The following is a 25597-nucleotide window of genomic DNA, read 5'->3' as shown; positions in this document are numbered from 1 at the left end:
ATTTTGAGAAATGGGACAAGAACAAGGTAATGTTCATAAAGTATGTTTATTGCACAAAATATTCCATATTAAGCGTGAAATATACATTAAAATAGCTTCAGTTTTACTTGAGCAATATTCAAATTGTCATGCATGAAATCAATAAGGACACAAATTAAGTGCATTTAACATGAAATAAATAAAAATGTGGCAATAAATAAACAAGGCTGACAATAGAGTAAATGAACTACTGACACGGAGAAACCCTTTCTGTAATGATCACAAACCCTGAACAGTATCCGAACTACCGATCAACGTAAGATTCTTTTTTAATCATAGAATGATGGTTATCAGAAATGCTGAACTTCGCTCTAATCAGCCATCCTCAGGAATGTGTGTAGTTTTAATGGAATGATGGGAAATGAAGCCCTGACATCATTCAACGTTATCTGTCATTTAGTGTTGATATAATCATACCACAGTTGAGTCACAGTGGCAAATATACTGTTGGTCATTTATGCACATTTATAAGCTTATGATAATGGTTTCAATGCTTTTATCTTGCTGCATTGATGATAGTCCCTGGTATTAGATAAATAATGTTCAAGTGTTAAACTTACAAGCCCCTGGATTAAAAGGAATGAACACTGGTAAAATGAGTTTGAAGAGATCTCTCAACAACAAATGAACTGGAATATTTCACAGTCATTGTGACAAATAAGAACGTAAGCATTGTGTATTGTCTAAACCTAAACACGTTAGATGAGGTTAGCTTCAATATAGGCAAGATTACTGACAAATAGTCAACACTGACAATGACAAATACTGCATAAACACAAAAACACACACACACAAAAAAACACATCACTGAATTCCTTCATCTGAAGAGCCTGTTTCAAATGAACGCATTCAGTCCATAAACTATGCTCACTACCTCTGCTGCAGTACACATACTGAACGAGAAGCACACAATGAATACATTGGTCATATAGTAAAGTAACAATAGAAGTAACAATAGATCTCATGGAACTTGTTCACAGAATTTTTTTTGTTCCTAGTGCATTCTAGATCATAATTATGTCATTTATATTATCATTCACTGTAGAGTTTTGGTCAGATGTAGCTTAAAACGGTCTGTAGTTCCAGAAACTAGAGAAGACGGAAATCTGCAAATAAAAAAGGAAAGAAATGAACATTAGATAAGTGTTGGGGAAAGTTACTTTTAAAAGTAACACCGTGTTGCATCGAGCATTACAATATCGCGATACTCCCTTAAAAAAGTAACTAATTGAGTTACTTTTTACAGAAAGTAATGCGTTATATTTACTTTTGTGTTACTTTTTGTCATCTGAGCTGTTTGTTTGTTTTATAACAACAAAAAAAGTTCTATTTTTAGCAAATGTTAAGGCCCTTTCACGCCAAAAGTGAAATGAATAAGCCTCAGGCTGAAGGAAATGCAAATTCACGCCTGTACAGCGCAACTCAAATGCTGCCATTCTGGGATACAGAAGAATAGGACGCAGGAGAAAAAGTAAATATGCTCACGTTTAGTCTAAAACTAGTCTAGAATAACCATCATGTTTACACAAATTTCCTCTGCACATATGGTGCATTCAAGTCCTCCTAGGAAGTTAGTATGTACGAGGTGGGAAGTCGTGTTAACGACGGCAGGTGCATTCAAGTCACTTTTGTCAGATTAAGATGGCGGCGTGCCTTCTCTAAATTAGTTACACAAAAACACTTCTACTTATAGAAAATGAAGAACAAAGAATGTGCATCAGTTGAGTTTTTTATAATTTTAATAATTTATGAAGCCACTGTAAACTTTATCATTACATATTATATTGTTATATTATAATGCTACCATATTTTTAGCAGGCAGTAAGCTTACTTCATGTAAATAGAAAAGTCTGACTAATGTCACCGCTAAATACCTATAATATTGTGGTATTCCGCCATGTTTCTCACTGACACACCCCCAACAAGGGCTTAAAGAAAATCCCAAACTTCCCACTCATATTTACGACATTGTGGAGGCCAATACTCCCGATTTCCCTCAACATGGGGACAGGAGAAGTGTCAGTCAATAAATGGGAAAACAAAGTAACTTGCTGTTGATTACAGCATTCATTCAGATCTGCTCCCGTTGTGTAAAATTTTTTTGCTTTGCTTTTTGCACTGGTTGAGCATTATAATAAATCTGACACGTCAACTTCAATGGTGAATCTCAGGCCAATCATTAACAACAGCTGTTGAGTTTTAACTGGTCTGATCCACATTTTACTCTACTGTTCAAAGTTTGGGGTCAGTACGATTTTTTTAAAGCAATTAATACTTTTGTTAAGCAAGGATATATTAAACTTCAGCAAAAGGTTCAGTAAAAGATGTTACAAAAGATTTCTATTTCAAATAATTGCGGTTCTTTTGGCTTCTGACAATTCAGTTTTGCCATCACAGGAAGAAATTACATTTTAAAATATATTCAAATGAAAAACATATTTTAAATTGTAATAATATTTCACACTGTCACTGTTTTTACTGTATTTTTCTGACCCCAAACATTTAAATGGTTGTGAATGTTTAACTTTTATGTTCACTGGCATACTAAAGAGTGCTAAGACACATTTCACTCAAAAACAGGCTTGAAAATCATTGTTGGTCATTCTGAAAAATGATCCTAGTAATTCTATTAATCATAATTAATAGTAAAAGTAATAATAGCAAATAATATTAATATTAACAGATTAGTGATTACAATATCAGGGTGATTATCAACAATTTTTACCATAATCGTTCAGCCCTAATTCTGAACTGCCAAGTCTCCCTGATAACCTTCTGATGTCATTCTGTTACCATGCGATGTTCTTCAGTTATGACGGTGACAGTGCATGTGAGATCATATTTGTTACCATATCAACAGGCCACACCCACCTTATCTTTGAGCTGTTGACAGAGCTGCAGGGAAATGGTGAAAAACACCAGAGTGTCATTCAGCCACGGCACTACACACTCCACCTTATGGACGTGGCTCACCTCAAACTTGGTGTTGTTGTATTCACTTGAGAAGAAAATAAAATAATATGAAATGACACAAAACCTTCATCAAACAGACTGTTTAAAAAAAAAAAAGCAGAATGACACATTATGATACTGTATGAGACTGACTTCCGGTGTTGCAGCATGAAAACAGGAAATGTGATGATGATCACTTACAACATTGCTCCTGGATTATGCAGCACTGAACTTCCTGCTGGTTTGAAGTTCTAACAGAAAACAATGATTATGCATATTAAAACAGACACATTTGTGTTAAGCTTGACTGTAAAGCCATGCAAACTAGGTGTTTTCTTGATTTTCAAATGGCTTGATACCTTAGTAGTGTTAGGCTGCAGCACATGTAGTTGATAGACGGTCAGACAGAGTTTACTGAGATTGATATAGAAGTTCACCATCACATCCCCAGGCATTGGAGGTGTGAACATTTTCTAGAAAGAACAGGAGAAATTATTCATAACAGCCCATGGAGAATCCACATTTAAATCTAGTGAAGATCCACATACTAACCATTAGGCCACTGGCTGCGAGCTCAGGAAGAGTCATGTTGGCCGGGGTCGTGAGTCGGTTACGGGCTCGGGTCAACTGAAGCATTATTGCATCCATGAGCTGAAACACAAATGATGCCAAGTGCAATCTTACTTCACATACAATACCAGTGAAAATGATAAGACTGTTTGTAAGGAAACAATGTTCCTATTCCTGAATAACCTGTAGCGCACAACAGCTTTAAACATACTCATGGCAAAGCTCAGTTATGCAAATGACAAGTACACAGGAAGGAAACCAATTCAAGAAAAATTAAGAATAACATTCTTCTTAACTGCTATTTTCTTCTAATTCACAAGATGTAATATAAGTCTCTGGTGTCCCCAGAATGTGTCTGTGAAGTTTCAGCTCAAAATACCCCACAGATCATTTATTATAGCTTGTCAAATTTGCCCCTATTTGGGTGTGAGCAAAAACATGCTGTTTTTGTGTGTGTCCCTTTAAATGCAAATGAGCTACTTCCAGAAGAGGGCGGAGCTTTAACAGCTTGTGCTTCGGTTGCTCAACAACAACAAAGCTGGACAATCTCACGCAGCCAAAATGAGGATTGTCAGTAACGGTGTTCAGCCCTACATTGTTCAAACTGGAGTCGGACACTGATGGAGAGACTCAGGAAGAAGTTACAACTTTTAGAATGCAACTGGATGTTTCTGAACGGTTAGTGGATAAATTTATGTAGTTGTTGTGGAGTTGATTCAACTCATCGACTAGCATGTGCCGTCATGTTAATATTTTGTGCAAATCCAGCATTGAATTGACTCCCGTTTGTGAAGCAGTCTGCTGTAAAATGACGGCATGATAGTCAACACTCTACTACAACAACTCTTCCTCTTCTCTAAAGCAGCCCAACATGGCCTCACCCCCTTTGTTGGGTTTAAATATTTATGAAGAATTGGGGTAGCAACATATTTTCTTAACGGGAATGAAAACAAGGCTGTGAGGGATAGAAGTATAGTTCATTCAATGGTTTGTACTGTTGTTTAACCCAGTAGGGGTTCAATCTTGGTGAAACGTTTTTCCGGGGAAAAAAATTCTGTAGACAACTTCAATATATTCGAAGGTTGTGAGTTATGAAAATTATGTGATCTAGGACCTTTATTCTGTGTACACCATTGTAAAGACTCTTAAGACTATCCCTCACAGCCTCGTTTTTATCTGTGTTAAATTCAATATGGTGTCTACCCTGACTTTTGCTGAATTTGAAATTTAGTACCAACTCTACCAACTCAAGTCCAGTAAGATCTTATGAATACAACATTTGTTGGCAGCATTCAGCACAACATGTTCATTAGCAGCACAAAGACAGATACAGGTCACAAGAAAGATGGAGCTTTTGCTTCAAAATCATGTGATTATGTATTTCAGTTGTCAATCATATTTGTACATTTTTCAAAATCATGTATTTCAATTTGCAATTGTGATGTTCATACGTAGTCATTTTTGGTTTTACTATGTATATTTATAGGATATTTCAAAAATATGAAAAGTAATATATATTTTTTTGAGAAATGTTTTTTTAAAGTGTTGTATAACTTTGATTATGAGTATATCTATTTACCTTTATGGTGTTAGTATTGGAGGTCCTGTTTTCTATAATGATTACGGTAATAAGTTTATTAAATGGATACAGGTGTATGCTTGGAATCACGGCACTGATGAAGGGTTGATCCCGAAAACACACTGTGCACTTGCACTTTTTATGGCCTCTGGACAATAAATTCATTGGCGCTTTTTTGACTTCATTCTCGTGTGGGGATCTTTCATTCTTTTTGATCTTGGATTTATCTTTTGATCTACGCACCACCAGAAACTGTATGTATAAGCATTGGTTTGGACTGTGATCTGGCGCTACGTTGTTCCGTCTTTTCTCATTGATAGTAATTAAGCATGGTAATCTGCAGGCAGCACAAAATGACGGCCATCTTAAGTAAAGAAAAAAATTATTCATTTTTAAACTTGCTAAGTATTTATTTTAAGAAATGTCTTAACTTATTTCCTAAGAAGATTTTTGTGAATCTGGTTCCTGCACAACAACATGCAAATATTTGCGACAAGCAAGATGTATTTACAGGTGAAAAACAAACCTTATTGACCTCCGCCCCAGTTTTAAAGTGATAACTCTCGTCACGGCTGCTTAGCAACTGCAAGGCCTGATTCACATGGTTTCGGGCATCCTGGATCTGAGGAGGGGCAGGATGATCATTTTAACAGCTGTTTTTATGAGAGAATAATACCAAACCACCCCAAAACAGATAATGTTCAAGGGAGAAAGAAACATTACCTGCTGCAGTTTCCACTGTTTATCATCTCGGAATGCAAAATGCATGACTTGACTGCTTTTAGTGACTTTGATATTAATATCCTGCAAAGAAAAAAAAAGAAAAGAATTTTTATCATATATTATTTATATATATATATATATACTGTAAATAATTCTGCCTATAATTCCACTGGTTGAATTTAGTATCATACATTTTATAAACTCCAATTAGTGTACCAGAAGCAAAACAGCGCCATTCCGGCAGAAAGCTGATTTAATTTCTATGATGTTGTGAAACGTACTTACAGCCTGAGTCAGAGCTTCTCCTTGTAGCGTCAAGACTCCTTTAACCTGGTCCATCCTAATGAAATAAAAATGATAAATGTATTTCTATACTTAAGCGCTGTACACATTCCCATAAAACTGTAACAACAAAAATCATACATTATTGTATTCTTTAAATCTAACATTATCCAAACCGAATGGTCACATGGATCTTACGTTGAGCTGCCCAGAATGAAGTTCTCTTGTTTCAGTTGTCCTTCCAGACCTGGTGATGGCATTGAAAAACGCCTTGATGCCTCCTTTGGTGAAATCACACAAACACTATTATTAATGCACTTTTTTTTTTTTGCACAATAATACAGAATTCATTTGTCATAAGCTATTTATCAAGTATCTAAAGATACCTTCAAAATGTCCTGCAGCTGTTTCAGCACTGCATGCACCTCTTCTTTCAGCAGCCAATTAAATTCCTCCTCCTAAAAGCACAACAACTTGCCTTAAAGACATTGTTCAGTAAAAATGAACATTCTGTCATCTTTTACTCACCCTCATCATGACTCATGTATGACTCTCTCTCTTATGTGAAACTCAAAATGGAGATGTTAGACAAAATGATGGAGACTAAAACTCTCGGTCATCCTTTTTATTTCTATACAGTGAAAGTCAATGGTGACTGAAAGTACTGTTCTAACTTTCTTAAGCAAAAAAAAAAAGAAAAAGAAAAAGAAAAAAAAAGAAAGAAAAAGATTTGTAAAGCATTTCTGAGCGAACTATCACTTTAATTCTGCTGCAAAATCGATCGGTATGTTGCATTACTGGGAGAACCAGTGGTCGGAAGCACACCGACATCAATACATACTGAACAGAGCAATGATAAGGCAGAACAAATCACTGTTACGATTGTTAAAGCTAGGATGAATTTGAACTTTGTCCCACCAGATGCGCTGCAAAATTACACCAACAAGCTCTGTCTGCACCGCAAAGCAATATACACATCTGAAACGGCAACGCACCTGAAATCTACATCTGAAAAAGACTGTTCATAATCAAATCAGTAATGACTTTGCATGTCTGTAATGCATATGGTACATGTATTAAACACAAATTAATCTCTCACCAGCACAGTCCTCTCTGCTTGACTCGCGGCGGTCATTTTCGCTAGTTCAGATAGAGTAGATCTCTCTGCTCCGAGCATTACAATTCAATAAAGCTGTCCAAAATCTGTTAGAAATGATCTGAGCAGTCAGCTGTTTAGTGTGACGGGATAGACGATCACACATAAACAATTAGGCTTAACACCGCCCCCTTCTCCCAAACTTCCGGTTTGTGTAACCATGAAATCTTCCGGCTTCAAAATGTACTTTAATATTTATTTCTGTAAATTAAAAAAAAAAAAAAAAAAAAAAAAAAATTATGTAATGGCATTGCGCAGTTTTTTTTTTTTTTTTGCACATTTTCTGAAGTTTTGTATTAGTTAGAGTTAGTGCTGCTGGGTAGATTATTTACATATTGTAGTCTGTTACCGATTCTAAATTAATAACACTGCAAAAAATAAAAAAAATAAAAAAAATAAAATAAAATAAAATAAAAAAACTGCAGTTCGTAACGTAATTCATTACATTACACATTTTAGGTAATATCATCTGACAACTTTTGATTACTTTTAAATTACATTTGACCTCATTTATCACATTGAATTGAATAAGATAACATTGTACCATGTTGATATAAAATACAAAGAGAAAGAAAATATATTCTATCATCAACAACATGAATCGCATTTTACATTACGTCAGGGTTTCCCAAACTGGGGCTCGTGAAGGAACTGCAGGGGGTTTGTGAGAAGCTAACAATTAAGTAAATCGTACAAATTTAAAATAATAAAAATTATAATAAAATGTGTTTGAAAGACAAATAACTTCCAAAGACATAGCAATACATGGTTAAATGACTCTGAGTGATAATTAAAATAGCTATGCAATGTTGCAGTGTTGAGAAAACACTTAAAAGTGAAATTACAGTAAATACAGTAGTCAAATGCTTTGTGGCCTCAATTTTCCATGTAATTACAGCCACATGACAAGTGTCTGGTCTGTGTGCAATTTCAAAGACTTTCTGAACGCATGTAAGCAATATGCTTTTTCAGAAAGGAAATTTTAAAACATGAAAATGATTTGCTGCCATTGTGAGAGTAATATGTAAGCATGTAATCAATGAAAAGTAAATGTCTGATTACGAGTATTTTAAAATGTAACAATCTAATTACAAGTACTTAATGATTGTAATCTGATTGTAATCCAGATTACATGTAATCAGTCACTACCCAGCACTGTATGTACAGTCAAACCAAAATCTATTCAGACACCTTGAACATTTCATTCATTAATACAGTTTATTCACTATAGTTTTAAAAAATGGTAATAAAATATGACAAGATCTCAAGAGTTAAACTGTCAGAAAATTTTAATCTTAATTATGTCAGATAACACTTCAGCAAAACATGGTCAGGTCAAAGTTTCTGAATAATTTTTGGTTCCAAATTTTTATCAATTTTACTGGTAGTCCACTGTATGAAGAATTTTTGGGTATAATGCGTCACAGTTTAATTTATTTTGCCATCCTCACCTACATAAATGAACTATAATGTCCTGCACCCACTAGTAAAAATATATCAAAAATATCAAAAATGTCTGAATAATTTTATATACACGTGTGTGTGTGTGTGTGTGTATATGTGTATGTATATATTTATTATTAAGAATACAACAATATAATATGGACATGAAACCTAAACACCACTAGTTGGACTTTCGGTTTGTTTATTATTCAGAGGGTTCAGTTGACCGCACAAACAAAAAAGAAAAGAAATTTCACATTTACATGAAATTATAAATAACTCCGATTATAACACCAATACCTTCCTTGCACAACTGGAATCAAGTTGTCAGTATGTCATTACCAACTCTTTTTAAGCCACAAAAATCAAATCATTTACAGTAAATAAACCCATTAGCTAAGACAAAAGAACAGCCTACAATATTAAGACACCATGATTAATAAATTCAGTAGAGTCAAACTGAAAGCATGTTTTTCCATGTATTCAAATAACCCAACCCATTCATGGGGATATATACAACGTCTTAATCTTACAGAGTCCTTAGTAATCACAAAATTCTCATCTATAATCAGTCTTTTTTTTTTTTCTTTTTTTTTTTTTTGGCAGAACAATTTATAGAAAAGGAATCACCCTGTACTTGTTTTGAGTTTTAAACAAAATACCAAAATGACCAAATTATACACAACTGAATTTATGTCTTGCAATATCACTTAAAATGAACAAATGCAATCCTAATTTAGGGATAAAATGCAGCAAAACTTGAAAGTCTGTTTTATATTTTTCATAACTGAAATTAAAATAAAAATGTGTGTCAATTAGTCTTTTAAAAAAATTAGACAAAAGAAAATCAAAAGGCAACAGATCAATCTGCCAGCTGACTGACTTGGACAAAATATGATAAGCCCAATTCAAAAATGTTCAAATAAAACAAAATAATAAAAAAAAAAAAAAGATTAGTTTCTTTTTTGCAGTCCAATTGAAAGATTTTAATGCTGTGATACAAATCTTTAAGCAGTCGAGCTGGAAAACAAGAAGTTCCACTGCAGAAATGATAGTCAAGACTCAAAACCTATTGGATAACTTTCAGCATTAACTTCATTGTAAATGATAAATCATTTCAGGATCCGAGTTACTCTTACACAAGCAACTTTAAAATTAAAAAAAAAATAATAATAAAATACTGCATTTCTGATAAGGCAATAAAAACAAAAATACATTAACTTCTGAACAGGGGACCTCAAAAAAAAAAAAAAAAAAACCCCTAAGAAAATAAAACGTACGGCCAAATTGCACCTGACAAGATGGTGTTCTTTAGAGTTAAAATAAATAAATACATCTATCTTATATGGGTATTAAGGCAATGCAGTGGCTTTTATCTTCGTCGTGCTCCTCAAGCCTGTTTGTGATCAAAAATTCATACTTTACAGATTTCTGAACATCGAAAATTACAATGAGGGAATTCATTTGTAAAGATATGAATGATAAATAAAACCCTAGCCTCTTCAAACAACACTGCATCGTATGCAGTAGCCTTAACGAAATGCGGATATAATACACTGCACAGTCTATCATAAAATAATCATTCACAGGGAGTCTAATAACCTCCCTTTGAGCATACGTGCAGCAATATTACAGTCAGTGCAACGCTCAGATTAGGCTGCTAAAGAGATCCCATTATACATGGGAAAACATATCACTGGTGCCCAACAAAATTCATCAGCAGAGGAGAGAAAGACAGAGGGAGAGGAACAAAGAAGTAGGTGAGGTTTGTGGTCCAGGACATAGAGCACATCTACAGAATTAGTGAATATATGCTCTGTAGACTGCAGACATGTCATTGTCCGACTGGTCCAATGCTTTTGCTCTCTTGTACACCTGCAGAAATATGAAATAATGCATTACTCTAATGGAAGCATACACAGAAATTGCATTTAGTCCTAGAGAAAACAATTAAGGTTTTAATGTCACTGATTGTTTACAGATAAGCTGATAACTCATTTTATGGCCGATAGTGATAAATAGCATTTACTAAAATTCTATATTACTACTACTACATAACAATAAATAATATAAAGATAAAACACTAAAGAGAAAATTCGATCATTTTAAAAAATGCTACAAGTGATTTTAGGCATCACATTATAAAGTATTATAAAAAATAAAATAAAATGGATATTCATTTTGAGATTTGCTAATGATTGCATTTAACCGGTTTGTTATGTTATTGGTGCTTTTAAATATGAATTTTATGTGAATGTTAGGTGATAACAAAAGGTAATCTAAATGTAAAAATAGGGAAAATGAGCAGCACAATTAAAGGGGTCATGAACTGCGTTGTTTTATTGTTTTATAATGTTTCCTGGGGTTCACTTATAATGTTAGTATGCTTTTTACATAAAAATTGTCATAATTTAGAAATAAAATGCATTTTTTCCTACTCTGATTTTAGCCCTCTGTTTTAAGGGGCGTGTCTGTGGTGAGACTTCAGTGTAAATGCCCACTGCTGTGATTGGCTGACATCTTTCCATTTGAAATAGACAAGTATTACTCTCTCTTTTAGCAGGTTTTTACTATTACAGCTCTCAAGGTTAACTAATCGTGAAAATTGCTGCATTACAATTTGCAGTACAATTTCTGCACACTAACAAATGCTTTCATTGTAGCTAACCGTGCAAACGCGATATAACTAAGATTTGTTGAATAAAACGGGAGTCCAGAACTCAGTCACTGAAACTCGCGCTGTTTGAATGACAGCTCCAGCGTTCTCTGATCGCTTTCTTTAAATAATTTAATCACCGTTTAAATAACAGATTATTTTCGTCCTACTAACAACAACGTGAAGTTGAACATTTAGTCACTGGTTTGATTTACTGACACATAGACAAAGAACATCTGACTGTACATGAATCATTACATATCAGATCAGGCATTAGAATTAAGTTTCTTACATGTTGTTGCATTACTGTTGAGTCCATATCGTAAAAGTCTGTTTGCAAAGCCGAAATGCGATTGATTTACCAAAGAATCCACAGTGAAATACCAAATACTAATAAATAAAGCTAAACTGAGACATTCACATTGTTGAAAATAAATAACCATATTCCTAGCATAAGGATCCTTTGAAAGGTAATGTTATTTTTAGTCCTATATCGCTCTCCTCTCCTCCTCATCTCACTAACACGCCAGTGGGCGGGGCTAACATTGCAATAATGAAGTATGCGTTAATTTCTTCTGCGGAGGCGGCGTTTCACCTGGCTGGGTCTGGTGTCAATAAAAGCTTTTATTTGACTAACAAGGAAGTTTTTAAGTTCTGAAACGTACAGGATATTCTTATAGTACGATGACCTCTTATATATCAAAACCTCAAGGAAAAGCTGATTTCTCGATTCATGACCCCTTTAAATAACCCATAAATTAATTCAAAAATGACACTCCAAAATAATCCATTCAGTTACCAAATGTCGTCTTACCTCATTTGCAGCTGCTGCCATTGGTGTTGGATGATTGACCGAATCTCCCATTGAAATGGCTAATCTCAGATCTTTCTGAATATGTTTCAGGTAGTAATCAGGTTTGAAGTTGCCTTGCAAGATATCTGCAAAGAAAACAATTAAATGTTAAATTAAGGTCAATTCTAGTATTATTTTAATAGGTTCCAAAGGTTAAATTGTCATACTGAGTTGCCTCTAGATTCTAATAGTTACCATTTTCCATTCAAGTTTTGCAAGTTCTGTAACATTCCTCAAAAAATTTGCACAATCGATGACTAAATAGGCATTTGGTGGGTAGCGTTTGACTGAGACCAAAGGTTACGATCTCCAAGCAGCACCATGTTACAGAAAATGGTTAAAGGCAGGAGAATTCAAAAGCAGCAACTTACAACTCCAAACTACTATCAAAAATGACTAGCATACAGATCAACAATAGACTTCATTGTAATCACTTATGTTTAGTAGAATCTTTAACACATTTACAAGTAAACCTACTCTGGCATTTCTGGTCCACAAATGTGCTTGCCATCTGTCCTTGGCAAAGAATATCCAAGAATGTTTGTTGTGACTGTCCCGTGGCCTGCGCCAAGGTCAATCCCTCTGCGATGGTTGCCATGAAACTGCCTTGAACCATGTTAAGGATCAACATCATTCTTGCGGCATTTCCTGCTTCCCCTGCTTCGTTGGACAGGACAAAGTTAATATCGCATGGTAACATGCAACATCAATCTCGTACACAGCCCACACGCCACAAATGAAAGATGGTAGTACCTATGAAGAAAGACGTCTTCCCCATTGCCTGGAAGCAGCTGCTACAATCTTCATAAACACTGCGGTCACCTGCAGCAACAATGACCAGCATACCGTCATTGGAAAGCTGCTGGCTGCCCGAAACTGGGGCTTCTAGGAATCTGCCACCTCTGGACGTGATGACCTACAGATTCAAATGAGCCTTTGTTATAGACTAGTGCTGTCAAAATTAATGCCTGTGATTATTTTTTTCAGTTTAATGCGTTAAAATATTTAACGCAGCATCTGATTTTTCCGTCATCCTTTAGCTAAAGGTACATATGATCACGCTCTTGTTCATGCAAATGCTTTTAAACCATTCAAGCACGACAAGACACAAAAGAGAACGCAGTGCGGTACTGGTGCGCGTCTGTGAATCTCCTGTCTGTGTGATACACACACAAACGAGTCATGCGCATAGAAAGCTGCTTCAGACAGCGTGCCAGCATTCTGCCAAATAATGCTAGTTAGCAGATTGTGCTACCAACAACATATTTGCATTGTTTTAGGGGTATGGACATTAATAAAGCCTCAAACCACATGAATATGATTGCTGGTAGCACAATCTGATAGGCAGCGGCTGCACGGAGTTCTCTTTCGCGCTGGAATGGACAAAAACACGCAAAATTATGCCAGAATGCCCATTTTGTCGAGTATCCTTGTAAGCACAGTCTTAAATGAGTTAAATGAAGTCTTAAATGAACACAAAATGTTGTGAGAAAATAGGATGCATATCCGCATCATGTGCGGAAGGTCTTAAAGTGACAGCAGCCTAATAAACTTTATACAGTCTTCACTGTATATCACTCAGTGCTCTTAATTGAATAACTTTTGCAGCTTTAAAAAAAATTAATCTATATTTTAATCTAAATTATGCAGTGAAGACAGTGAAGTGTTTGATTACTGCTTTGATTCTGGATATTTCCAACCTGTTAGATCAAATATTTAATATATAGTCTTTATGTTGTTTCTACATTAATTTGGAGATTAAATATGAAACTATTACAATAAAAAATATATTAAAAAAATGTAATGTTAGAAGCGATTAATCGTGATTAATTACAGAAAAAGGAGCAATTGATTAGTTAATTTCTTTTAATCGATTGACAGCACTATTATAGACTTATTAGTTATAGACATTAATAACCTGACAGACCTGCATGGATGATGTTGGTTACCTGTGAGAGCTCTGTGATGGTTTCTGGATCAACAGTGGACATCTCCACGTAACATTTGCCCGGTCTGATTCCCTGTAGGACTCCACTAGGACCTAACACAAGCTGAACAGAAATAATACTGTATATGTAAACCAAAGAAAAGCAGCTTGACAGATTGAAAACAAAGAGAGCCATTTACAAAACATTGACCTACATCTCTGGCAGCTTTTGGGTCTGATACACAGGAAAATGTGATATCGCACATGGACACAACCTCTGCAGGCGTTCGACCTAATCTGGCACCTTCTTGGATGAACAAATCACACTGCAGAGTGAAAAAAACAACAACAACAACAGTTGAAAACAAATCATTCACAAACATGGTGTGACTTCAGAAGTGACCATATTTGAACACCTCTGATTGTACCTTTTCTGCTGTGCGATTCCAAACAGTCACAACATGGCCCATCTTCAACAAATTAGAAACCACACCACTTCCCATCAGTCCTAGTCCAAGGAACCCTATCCTGTTGTGAAAACAAATAAACTACATTACAAACATTATAGGTATTATCATAATTTAAGTGAACCGTTCAATTGGGAAATGAACAAATTTCAGATTCAGGCTACACCGTATTTTCACTAAAATGAACCTGCTCATTAGAGTAATTTGTTTGTTAATCAGACTACACTGGTTGTGTAATTCACTTGCTTTTGCGTGCATCCAAAACAAAACACGGCTCAGCAGAACACAGTGATATCAGCAGGACAGGAAGTCTGTACAAATGCAAACCCAGCCAAAAGGGGGGGAAAAAAACAGGTCTGGGGATTTTAAGAAAGTAGAGTCGCTCAAATGTTATTGTTAACAACTCAAATTATACAAATTTTAATTGAAATAAAGATGAAATAATATATAAATATTAAAAGAGAAACTTAAATTATACATATTATACATAAAATTTTATATAATTTTATAAATAAAATTATAAATAAGAGTAAAATTACTAACACTGAAATAAATTAAAAGTTAAATAGAAATAAAAACTAACAAAACAGTAACACTTTAAAATAAGGTTCATTAGTTAACTACATTAGTTAACATTAATCTTTGTTATGATAGTTTCAACATTTACGAATACATTATTAAAATCAAATGTTGTATTTTGTTAACATTAGTTAATGCACTCTGAACTAACAAACAAACAATGAACAACTGGATTTTTATTAACTAATGTTAAAAAAGATTAACAAATACAGTAACAAATGTATTGCTCATGGTTAGTTCATGTTAGTTAATACATTAACTAATGTTTAACTAATGAACCTTATTGTAAAGTGTTACCAACAAAATGACAAAAGCACATACAAAATTACCAAATCTAAAACGAAAATATAAAAATAAAAGCTGTACTAGTGTGATAAACACTATATTAGTGTATAAATAATACTAAAATAACACTGATCACGATTAATTGGAAAAATAATATATATATTTTTTTTACCCAGCCTTATTCATCAATGACCTAAAATAGCACAGAATCATGAATAAATCTTTATTTCTAGGTTTGAATCCCAGAATTTCAATGTGGTCCCACTGTTTCTGACCACTAAAAATATGATCCTTTATTACCTTTTGTCTGTAGGCGTGATGCTGCCATTGATGGCTGTGCTGTCTGCTGCTTGTATAGATGTTGATCTTGTGTCCTTTTCAAAAATAAAACACACGATCATTACAATTACTAAGCACTTCTAACCAGCTAATATATCAGATTATTGAAGAAACCACAAGCTGTGAGTTTCTAGGCAGTGCTCACCTCCTCGATTATCTTTAAACGTTTGGTGATGGGCTCCATTGATGAAGCTGGCTGTAAGGAAAGGGGAGGGTTTTTTGTAAATCAAAGTCAATTCAATATTCATCTTAGATTTTCTAGAAAGAGCAAAAAGTCTTGCACTCAAAGGATCCTAGATATAAATTATGGTGAAACACCAAGAACAAAGCCAGGGAAGGAAAACCAGGTGGAAACCTTTTGGCCCAACAGTCACAAATGATCTTAAGTGCATGTTACTCATTGCTCTGCTGGCTTCCTGTAAGGATTTCTCATATATTATCCTCTGCTGTCATGTCACGCGGCTCATACTGCCATATCTGATGTGAGAGCCAGGAGTGAAGCCAGTGTTAGGAACTGAAAATCAAGTTATCATGCTCAGCCACATGCTCCTTTTCAGTTTAACTGAAACTTATACGGGGCAAGAAAACGGCTGACACAGCCTACATGAACATTTTAGAGAAAAGCCTCAGGCAATTAAGATCTCAGTGCCTCCTTTTTGGAGATATAAATTTAAGATCAATTTGTTCTAACTGTGGTGCCTGAAAGCAAAAGGGCAAAAGGACAAGCAAGAAGGAAATGTTCCTCTGAAGAGGAAGTGCCAAGAGGAAAGGAAGAGTCATTTAAACAGTATAACTGGCACAGGAACAGAAGCACAAGAGTAACTTGGCCGGGCGTCTCTGCTGGCTGAAAACAATCTTTTCCAATACAGTCCCCCTCCAATAAATCGAATCAATTATTTACACACTAGCCTGTACCAAACTGTGCAACCATAGCCAGGGTCCAAAATTAATGTTTTGCCACACCTATGGACATAAATATTTATTACTACCCATGTATTTTTAATATTTGTATATTAAATAAGTAATTTTTGTCCATGTTTTCTTGCATATCTGTAGCAAACAGCTCACAACTACAGTGGCACAAAAAACATTAAGATTTTCTTTCTCATCATAGTATTGTTTTGGTGGCCTGTTAACTAACTGTCACCCCACTTTTTGAACACAAGCTTGAAAGCTACTCAAAATGGTTGCAGTTATCAACTTTTTATTTTATTACCATGTATAATTGGAGACATAACTGTCTCGTGTCCAAAATTCAAATTTTCAGGAGAGATGTTCAATGTACAATAGTGAATCTACACTACTATTCAAAAGTTTCATAGGGTCAGTAATTTTTTTTAATTTTTGAAAGAAGTCTCTTATGCTCACCAAAGCTGCTTTTAAGCAAAAATACAGTAAAAACAGTAATATTGTGAAATAATTACAATTCAAAATAGCTGTTTTCTGTTTTAATAATATTTTAAAATGTAATTTATTCTTGTGATGGCAAAGCTGTATTTTCAGCATCATTACCCCAGTCTTCAGTGTCACATGATCCTTCAGAAATCATTCTAATATGATGATTTGATGCTCAAGAAACATATTATCATTTTTTCAGGATTCTTTGATGAACAGAATTCAGCATTCATTTGGAGTAGAAATCTTTTGTAACATTATAAATGTTTTTACTGTCAATTCAGATCAATTTAATGTGTTCTTGCTGAATGAAAGTATTAAAAAATATATCTTACTGACCCCAAACTTTTGAATGGTAGTGTAAATGTTTAGCCATGTGGAGTTCTGTAGTAAAATAAAGTGTTAATTTTGGACCCTGACCACAGCCCAGACAAAGACCTTTTAAACAGGACTACAAAACCATAGCCAAAAATAGGTTTTAACAGCAAAGCTGAGTACACTGTCAGCTCATGATCAGAGGGGCAACCAATAAGCTCAACATAGCCTTGTTCTGCTACGTAACAAATTCAGTACAACTGCCATGCTGCAGATTTGGCAGAATAGCATCGCCAGAAGCAGTTTGGGGGAGGGAATTATTCTTAGATTATTAGAGCAGCCATTGTATGCGATGTGCAAGAGACAGGGGTAAGGTTGCACTAACTAGAAGATCATTCAGCATCCCAGTAAAATGTCTCCTTACCTTCTCAGACTGGCTGAGCAGAAAGTGATGGAAATGTGGGTCATCCTTTACTGGCTATAACGGAAGAGAGTTAAATTGGAAACTATTCTCCAAAGAGACTTACTGACCTGAGAGCTGTTTAATCTGCAACTAATTAAAGTGACATGGTGGAAGGTGCAACTACACAGTGAAGGATCTAATGACTTGCATTTTAAAAAATAAGGAAAATAAAAATTCACACAAGCTAATTTGAGTGACTTAAAATAACCTTATTGGATTCTGTGTGTGCAGCTGCTATGAAAATTCACAGCTGTGACTGCACCTAACTCCATCAACCAACAGTGGATAAGTCTTATTGGTAACTAAAAAAAGGGTATTTTATGTGCAAAACCCATAAAAGTGCAGAAACAAACTGTGAATGTAACCTACACTGCTCTCCCATTTGAATCCTGATACTGTTCCAGCGACCAGCCGTTGTACAGAGGATGGCTCTGGGTCAGAATCAGTCTGTTCCTTAAGGGAAAGAGAGACACATTCACCTTGTGTATGAAACAAAGCCCTAAAACAGCTGCATCTCTACCCAGTCAAAATACAGCCATGCGAATGCATTGATCGCACTGCTAAAGACGACATCAGTCTCAGTGAATGGGTGGGTCCTGACTGACAAATCAGACACTGAAAAATATACAATTGTAACCTGACTCCACAGCAGGTACAACAGCAAATGGCCTTAGCAAAGGACTTTGGTGAAGCTGACAAAAACAAACAAACAAACAAACAAAAAAAAACACGTCAGGTTATGATCTAACCTAACCCTCCACAGTGCCAATTAACGCTTTAAGACCTGAAGGCTTTTGAGTTTTTTTTTTCTGAGCGACATACACGAAATTAAAGACTCATAACTTCAAGACTTTAGCAAGGAGAGTCAAAAGGTAGGTATCATTTGATAGAACACTTCTTAGAAAATATAAATTACATTACATTTGAACATTGTCATGCTGAGAAACTGCCGATAAAAGACAAAATATATATAATTTTTCATTTTTTTTTTTTATTTGACATGGAATAACTCAGGAAGGCATTAAGATTGGAGAAAAATTCTTTTTTGGTGATGCTCCCCTACATGTGAGCTGCATCTGGTTTAAATTTTGTGGTGATAGCATAAATTATGTTTGAATAAAGTGTTATTCATTTTTGCGCAGCTAGATGGCGCCCACGGGCAGTAAAAAAGGTTTAGAGGCTCTTCTCAGCACTCATTAGGAGTTTTTCAAAAAGTTTAGATGCATTAAAAAGCTGAGTTTCTAAACTTTAAGTTCATACCTATTTTGTGTTATTCCACGTTGGAAAATGAACATGGATGGGTCCGGGAACATTGGATACACACTGCATCCCGGAAAGATGAGAGACATGTTTTTAGCCAAGTATGTTACATCGTTCCGTGAGTAATATCTTGTGACCAACAATATAGCAATATATTATAGCAATATATTATGTTGATTTTGGGTTCATTGTAATCGTGACAATCTGCTTTAAATAATGATGTGCCATTTTCTATGATCTATGCATTTTTCATGAAGTTATGAGCACGTGAAATCTACATATTTGTATTCAGTTAGCGGCTGTGCTGTTTTTGTTGTAAACGCATATTACTCAGACAGATTAGAGGGTGAAAACAACGCAACAGGAGCATGTTGGAGCATGTTGATCTGAACGTGTAAAGTCTCTGGTTTTGTATGCAAAAAGAATTTTTGTGCTACCTATATGGGTTCAGTTTTTATGGGCTCTTAAAGAGAGACACGCAAACGGGAGCGTGGGCACTCCATCCGGTCTTAAAGGGTTAATGGTAAAGCATTATCTTCCAACCTTGTCCGATGAGCCACCCTTGAAGGCGTCTTCATCATCTTCTTCGATGATCTTCATTGGTTTAGCTGCTTTACGGCCTTTATCTGACTTGCTTTTGTCATCAGAGTGTGTCTGTAAAACAAAAAGTTTTATGCAACATTAGCAATTATTTCTGAAACTACCTGGTGAATTTCAAAGAACCTGTTTACACCTGGTACCAATGTATTCTGGGTGTCAATCATACGTTGACAACATCTGATCGCTCAGATTCACAGGTAATCCCAGACAAAGCAAATAAGTGTAGCTTTAAACAAAATTAACCATCCAACTGAAAAGCACTTCCAAAGTATGGTTATAATGGGAACTGACTAAACAAGCGACAAACATTCTGTTCAAAACATCCTGTTTACAGTGAGATTCATATACTGTTAAAGTTTATTTGAAAACAATAGCATACTGCCTTCATGATATGCTTTATAAACAGTTGCACACTGGTGTTGCGAGTCGTGAATCTGATTCTTGAAATCTGCTCAAGTGGTGACAGGAGACACATTTGAAATGCACATTCCTGTCAGGTGTTAAAAAAAGTGATGTTGTTCAAAACCTGTATGACTTTCATCTGTGGAACATAAAAGAGTTATTCTGAAGAACGTTGGTAATGGTAACTAAACAGTTTTGGTGCCTACTGACGTCCATTATATGGACAAAAAAAACACTGAGACATCTCTCAAAATATCTACTTCTACATGCCGCAGATGAAAAAGTCACACAGGTTTGGAACAACATGACGGTTAATGTAAATGATGACAGGATTTTTATTTTTTGAGTTAATTATGCCTTTAACATCAAAAACAGAAGACCATGTGGTTCTTATAGGCCTTGTTTACACCTGGTATTAAGATGTGTTTTTGTCAATCCTATCACAAGTGGACGGTGCTAAATACAGGTGTAAATGGGTCTAAAACATTTTAAATCTGTCCACTTTCAACAAATTCAACCAGACTGCTTTCATAGTGTAGAGGCTCATGTGCTCGAATGTGTCCAAACAGCCACAAAAGACTGCCTACTCACCTAATACATAATCAGTGTGGTACGTGTTGTGAGAAAACGCACCAAAAGCAGCAAGTCAAATTTCACTGCATTAATCAAAACACATGATTTAAACTGTAGCTGCTTTTTTATTCTTTTCATCCTTTCCTGATCACTAGGAATCTGCACAACACAGGCCCGTTCAGTCAATAGTAATTGTGCGCTAGGAATGGGGGATATCTTATCAATTGCGATATACCAGTAAAATTTCTCCCCACGATAAGAATTAGTCTTCCCGCGATAATAATGATAAAGCCTAGTTGATGCCATATTTCTGTGCGCGATCCATTCGCAGCTCACGTCTATTTGATGAAGGGTACGCTTTACTTTAGATTTTTTTAGTTTGTGTTTCTGAAGCTCTCAAGACTGCATGCAGCTATCACTTATAGTAGGGCTGCACGATATTGGAAAAAACTGACATCGTGATATTTTGTTTTTTCTGCGATATGAAAAAAAAAAAAAATCACCAGATGACTTGGCTCTATTTGGAAAGAATTAATCATTCTAAGATGATTTGGGGTGATTTTGTAGGTGAGTGAACATGCATAGAAAATAATGAACAAATTACAAGCATAGATAAATATAACAGAAAAAAGATACAAATGAAATAAATAGTGCTTTATATTTTTCAGGTAAGAGTATTCAGTACAGTATTCAGGTACAGAAATTCAAATCAAATCAAATGTAAAATAACACTGCATAGTCTCACTGTATAAATTAAACAATCTGTGTTAAATCTACAAAAGTGATTTTTGTTGTTTGATTAACATTCATGACACAGAAAGCAGCAGGAACATTAGGCTACTGTTACTTTAAGACCGAATAAGCAGATCCAAAATACTGTTACACATCTGGTTTTCTTTCTCAATTGTTTAGTTCACCTAAGCCATAAGCAACTGTGTTTACAATGTGTTTTTGTCAATCCTATCACAAGTGGACGGTGCTAAATACAGGTGTAAATTGGTCTAAAACATTTTAAATTTCTCCACTTTCAACAAATTCAACCAGACTGCTTTTATAGTGTAGAGGCTCATGTGATCGAATGTGTCCAAACAGCCACAAAAGACTGCCTACTCGCCTAATACGTAATCATTGTGGAACGTGTTGTGACTCGATCTTTTACATACATTTTGACCTTTTTTCCTGCATGTATGTGTCCGTTCAAGCACAAATAGACGCGGAAGAGAACGACATTCGGTGTCTACGTGCATCTGTGTGTGTGCGCGCGCACATAAAACAGCCGCACGTTCAGAATTGAGTTCTCTTTCACGTCTTCTTGTGCTCAAATGGTTTAAAATCTCTTGAATGTTTAAACTGACAGGACCTAAAACACGTTCAAATGATAAACTTTCATTGTATGATGGTCAAACTTTGCGTACATTGCGATTTCGATGCTAAAAACGATATATCGTGCAGCCCTAACTTGTAGGCAAAAACAGTGGTGAATGGTACTATATTTATATCAGTATATATGGGTGCTCTCGTCACATTATAATCAGTGAGGCTGTTTGTACTGCAAAGCATTGTAGTTTGGCTCACTAGGAGCGTAGATGGGGACATTGACAATATATAACAGTATGCGTTTCAAGGAATCACTGAAAACCACTTTTAATACAAGGTGTAAACAGGGCCTTAAACATGCATGCATACATACAAAACATACTAACCTGATCTTTCCCCTTGGCCTTCTTTAGGTACTCCTCAACTGCATCAACAGCCTGTTGGAAGCGCTTGCCTTTGTTTATCTTGATCATCTCCTCTTTATGGGGGTGGTACGGCTTCAGCTGCTCTACCTTAATCCAGGCACTAACAGGGCAAAGCATATCAAAAGTCAAAATCTTCTTGGTTGAACCTCAAAACCTCTGCAAACAAGAGGAAGTGATGATAAATATTGTTATCTTTTTACTCACTGATCTTCAGTTCCAAAAAACTTGACAAAGAAACATTTTTTGCCTCTTGGCTTTTTCAGATCTTTCGGAGGACTGACGATCTGAAAACACAATGTTTGGAGAAGAGAACAGTAAATAAACAACCAAATGCATTATTATCCACAATAGTGTGTTGATACAGTAGCTGTATCTCAAGCTGCCTACATAAAAATCATTTCTTGACATGTTTGAACGTTTAATTTTAAGTAAATTTGCTTTGGTTTGATTAATAGCAACCAAAAACTCTTTTTAGATAGCTAGCTCACTATAGGTTTTGAACACAGCCGGTTAGTTCGACCTCTATATGCATGATCCAACAGCTGACCTCAGGAAAAACAACACAAGTTCAACTCAATCGTTTACATGAACAGATCTCACCTTTCCTGGCCAAGGTGGATAGCGTCCAAGCTTACCCCTGAAAATATATTGAGACGAGAATTAGTGTTTTATATGACCGTGGCTCGTTTGAGTGTTTATTAAAAGAAAGCTATCGTGCATCGAAACAAGCTAGCTAGTGTATAGCGTAACCCGTTTCGATCCCATCAGCAAACAACCCTCTGAACTGCACTTCAGCTTGTATAATATTCAGTATTCATATAAACACTCATTTAAAAGTAAGATGAAAACCCCCTATAGCGTTAAACACACTAAGAGCACGTGTTTTCCCCACAAAAAAGCACGGAAAGTAATCGTTAGCGTGCATGCTAAGCTCTCTCAGTGTTTCAGTGTTTGGCTTGACGACACATAAACTGGGCCATATGCTCGATTTTTAACAAAACATTTTATTGCAGCCACGATAATCTGTCTTCCACGTGCTCGAAAAAGTATTTAACCTCGACGTGAAATTAAATCGTAAAAAGTTAAATTTGTTGTCTCACCAAACCAGATCCCCGATCCTGAGATGCACGGTCGCCATCTTAAACTGTTATAGTGAGATTGTGAGAAACGTCGCACTGAATGCAGGGAATGAACACACCCACTACACCCATCTACCCCCTACAAGCGAGCGACGCGACGCGAAGCGACAAAGTAGGGCGCTCTCGTCACATTATAATCAGTGAAGCTGCCTGTACTGCAAAGCGTTGTAGTTTGGCTCGCTAGGAGCGTAGATGAGGACATTGACCAGCTCTTCTAATTCATGTATCTCTGAACAGCAGGCCCTGGACATGAGAAGTTATACAAAGTTTAAAGTTGTCCAATGAGAATTCAGATAACCAACTTGAAGAGAAATATGAAACGGTAAGCTAATCCTTGAAGTTTTTTCCCCCAAAAGTTATTGTAGGCCAATTTTGTAGAAAGAATATCATGCTTGAGAACAGATTTGAGATATGATGAGTGGTGAAAAATCAATGTAAATATCACTTGTGAATTTTTTTTAATATTTATTTTTTTATTTTGTCAGATTTTGTAGAAAAATGTCTTGCTTGAGAACAGATTTGAGATATGAGTGATGAAAAATCAATGTAAATATCACTTGTGAATTTTTTTTTTTAATATTTATTTTTTATTTTGTCAAATTTTGTAAAAAAAAAAAAAAAAAAAAAAATGTCATGCTTGAGAACAGATTTGAGATATGAGTGATGAAAAATCAATGTAAATATAACGTGAATTTTTTTGAAATATTTTTTATTTTGTCAAGTTTTGTAAAAAAAAAATATGCTTGAGAACAGATTTGAGATATGATGAGTGGTGAAAAATCAATGTAAATATCACTTGTGAATTTTTTTTAATATTTATTTTTTATTTTGTCAGATTTTGTAAAAAAAAAAAAAAAATTGTCATGCTTGAGAACAGATTTGAGCTATGATGAGTGGTGAAAAATCAATGTAAATATAACTTGTGAATTTTTTTTTATATTTATTTTTTATTTTGTCAAATTTTGTAAAAAAAAAAAAAAAATGTCATGCTTGAGAACAGATTAGATGTGTGATGAAAAATCAATGTAAATATAACTTGTGATTTGTTTTTTAATATATATTTTTTATTTTGTCAAATTTTGTAAAAAAAAAAAAAAAAAAAATTGTCATGCTTGAGAACAGATTTGAGATATGATGAGTGATGAAAAATCAATGTAAATATCACTTGTGAATTTTTTTTAATATCTATTTTTTATTTTGTCAAATTTTGTAAAAAATGTCTTGCTTGAGAACAGATTTGAGATATGAGTGATGAAAAATCAATGTAAATATCACTTGTGAATTTTTTTGAAATATTTTTTTTGTAAAGTTTTGTAAAAAAAAATGTCTTGCTTGAGAACAGATTTGAGCTATGATGAGTGATGAAAAATCAATGTAAATATCACTTGTGAATTTTTTTAATATTTATTTTTTATTTTGTCAAATTTTGTAAAAAAAAAAAAATGTCTTGCTTGAGAACAGATTTGAGATATGATGAGTGATGAAAAATCAATGTAAATACAACTTGTGAATTTTTTTAATATTTATTTTTTATTTTGTCAAATTTTGTAAAAAAAAAAAAAAAAAAAATTGTCATGCTTGAGAACAGATTTGAGATATGATGAGTGATGAAAAATCAATGTAAATATCACTTGTGAATTTTTTTTAATATTTATTTTTTATTTTGTCAGATTTTGTAAAAAATGTCATGCTTGAGAACAGATTTGAGATATGAGTGATGAAAAATCAATGTAAATATCACTTGTGAATTTTTTTGAAATATTTTTTTTGTCAAGTTTTGTAAAAAAAAATGTCTTGCTTGAGAACAGATTTGAGCTATGATGAGTGATGAAAAATCAATGTAAATATCACTTGTGAA

General features: G+C 34.7%; 2 protein-coding genes across 6 annotated transcripts; both read right to left on the bottom strand.

The window, feature by feature from the left end:
• Nucleotides 1-30: 30 nt before the first annotated feature.
• On the bottom strand, nt 31-7448 carry rogdi (rogdi atypical leucine zipper). Its single transcript, XM_051888154.1, has 11 exons — nt 7245-7448; nt 6532-6603; nt 6344-6426; nt 6149-6203; nt 5864-5944; nt 5667-5762; nt 3544-3642; nt 3351-3464; nt 3193-3242; nt 2911-3037; nt 31-1145 (listed from the first exon to the last, which is right to left on the bottom strand). Exons 1-11 carry the CDS (start codon nt 7320-7322, stop codon nt 1104-1106), a joined length of 897 nt encoding a protein of 298 aa, XP_051744114.1. The 5' UTR covers nt 7323-7448; the 3' UTR covers nt 31-1103.
• A 1481-nt stretch (nt 7449-8929) lies between these two features.
• glyr1 (glyoxylate reductase 1 homolog (Arabidopsis)) lies at nt 8930-23890 on the bottom strand. 5 transcript variants are annotated; one of them, XM_051888146.1, is made up of 16 exons: nt 23701-23889; nt 23201-23237; nt 22805-22884; nt 22562-22700; nt 19827-19937; nt 18393-18476; nt 17985-18038; nt 15996-16046; nt 15812-15885; nt 14609-14708; nt 14396-14506; nt 14203-14304; nt 13007-13169; nt 12731-12910; nt 12215-12339; nt 8930-10619 (listed from the first exon to the last, which is right to left on the bottom strand). In XM_051888146.1, exons 1-16 carry the CDS (start codon nt 23736-23738, stop codon nt 10545-10547), a joined length of 1524 nt encoding a protein of 507 aa, XP_051744106.1. In that variant the 5' UTR covers nt 23739-23889; the 3' UTR covers nt 8930-10544. The 5 variants fall into 5 exon arrangements, with proteins under 5 accessions (XP_051744106.1, XP_051744104.1, XP_051744107.1 ...); XM_051888144.1 differs by having other exon boundaries at nt 12731-12913; nt 23701-23887; XM_051888147.1 differs by lacking the exon at nt 17985-18038 and having other exon boundaries at nt 12731-12913; nt 23701-23890.
• Nucleotides 23891-25597: the final 1707 nt, after the last annotated feature.

The sequence above is a fragment of the Ctenopharyngodon idella genome, chromosome 3 (assembly GCF_019924925.1).
Source record: "Ctenopharyngodon idella isolate HZGC_01 chromosome 3, HZGC01, whole genome shotgun sequence".
NCBI classification, from domain to species: Eukaryota; Metazoa; Chordata; class Actinopteri; order Cypriniformes; family Xenocyprididae; genus Ctenopharyngodon; species Ctenopharyngodon idella.
The sequence above is the reverse complement of the archived record's forward strand: the minus strand, read 5'-3'. Positions and strand labels throughout refer to the sequence as shown.

What these genes read in the sequence shown, in the direction of transcription:
- rogdi (XM_051888154.1), bottom strand. Translation starts at nt 7,322, where the DNA reads ATGCTCGGAGCAGAGAGATCTACTCTATCTGAACTAGCGAAAATGACC. An exon ending in AAGCAGAGAGGACTGTGCTG is followed by an intron (nt 6,604 to 7,244) that starts GTGAGAGATTAA and finishes TTGTGCTTTTAG; the next exon opens with GAGGAGGAATTTAATTGGCT. An exon ending in TTCATTCTGGGCAGCTCAAC is followed by an intron (nt 6,204 to 6,343) that starts GTAAGATCCATG and finishes TTATTTCATTAG; the next exon opens with GATGGACCAGGTTAAAGGAG.
- glyr1 (XM_051888144.1), bottom strand. Translation starts at nt 23,738, where the DNA reads ATGGCGACCGTGCATCTCAGGATCGGGGATCTGGTTTG. An exon ending in GATTCAAATGGGAGAGCAGT is followed by an intron (nt 18,039 to 18,392) that starts GTAGGTTACATT and finishes CTTCCGTTATAG; the next exon opens with CCAGTAAAGGATGACCCACA. An exon ending in TGTGGACCAGAAATGCCAGA is followed by an intron (nt 12,340 to 12,730) that starts GTAGGTTTACTT and finishes TTTTCTTTGCAG; the next exon opens with ATATCTTGCAAGGCAACTTC.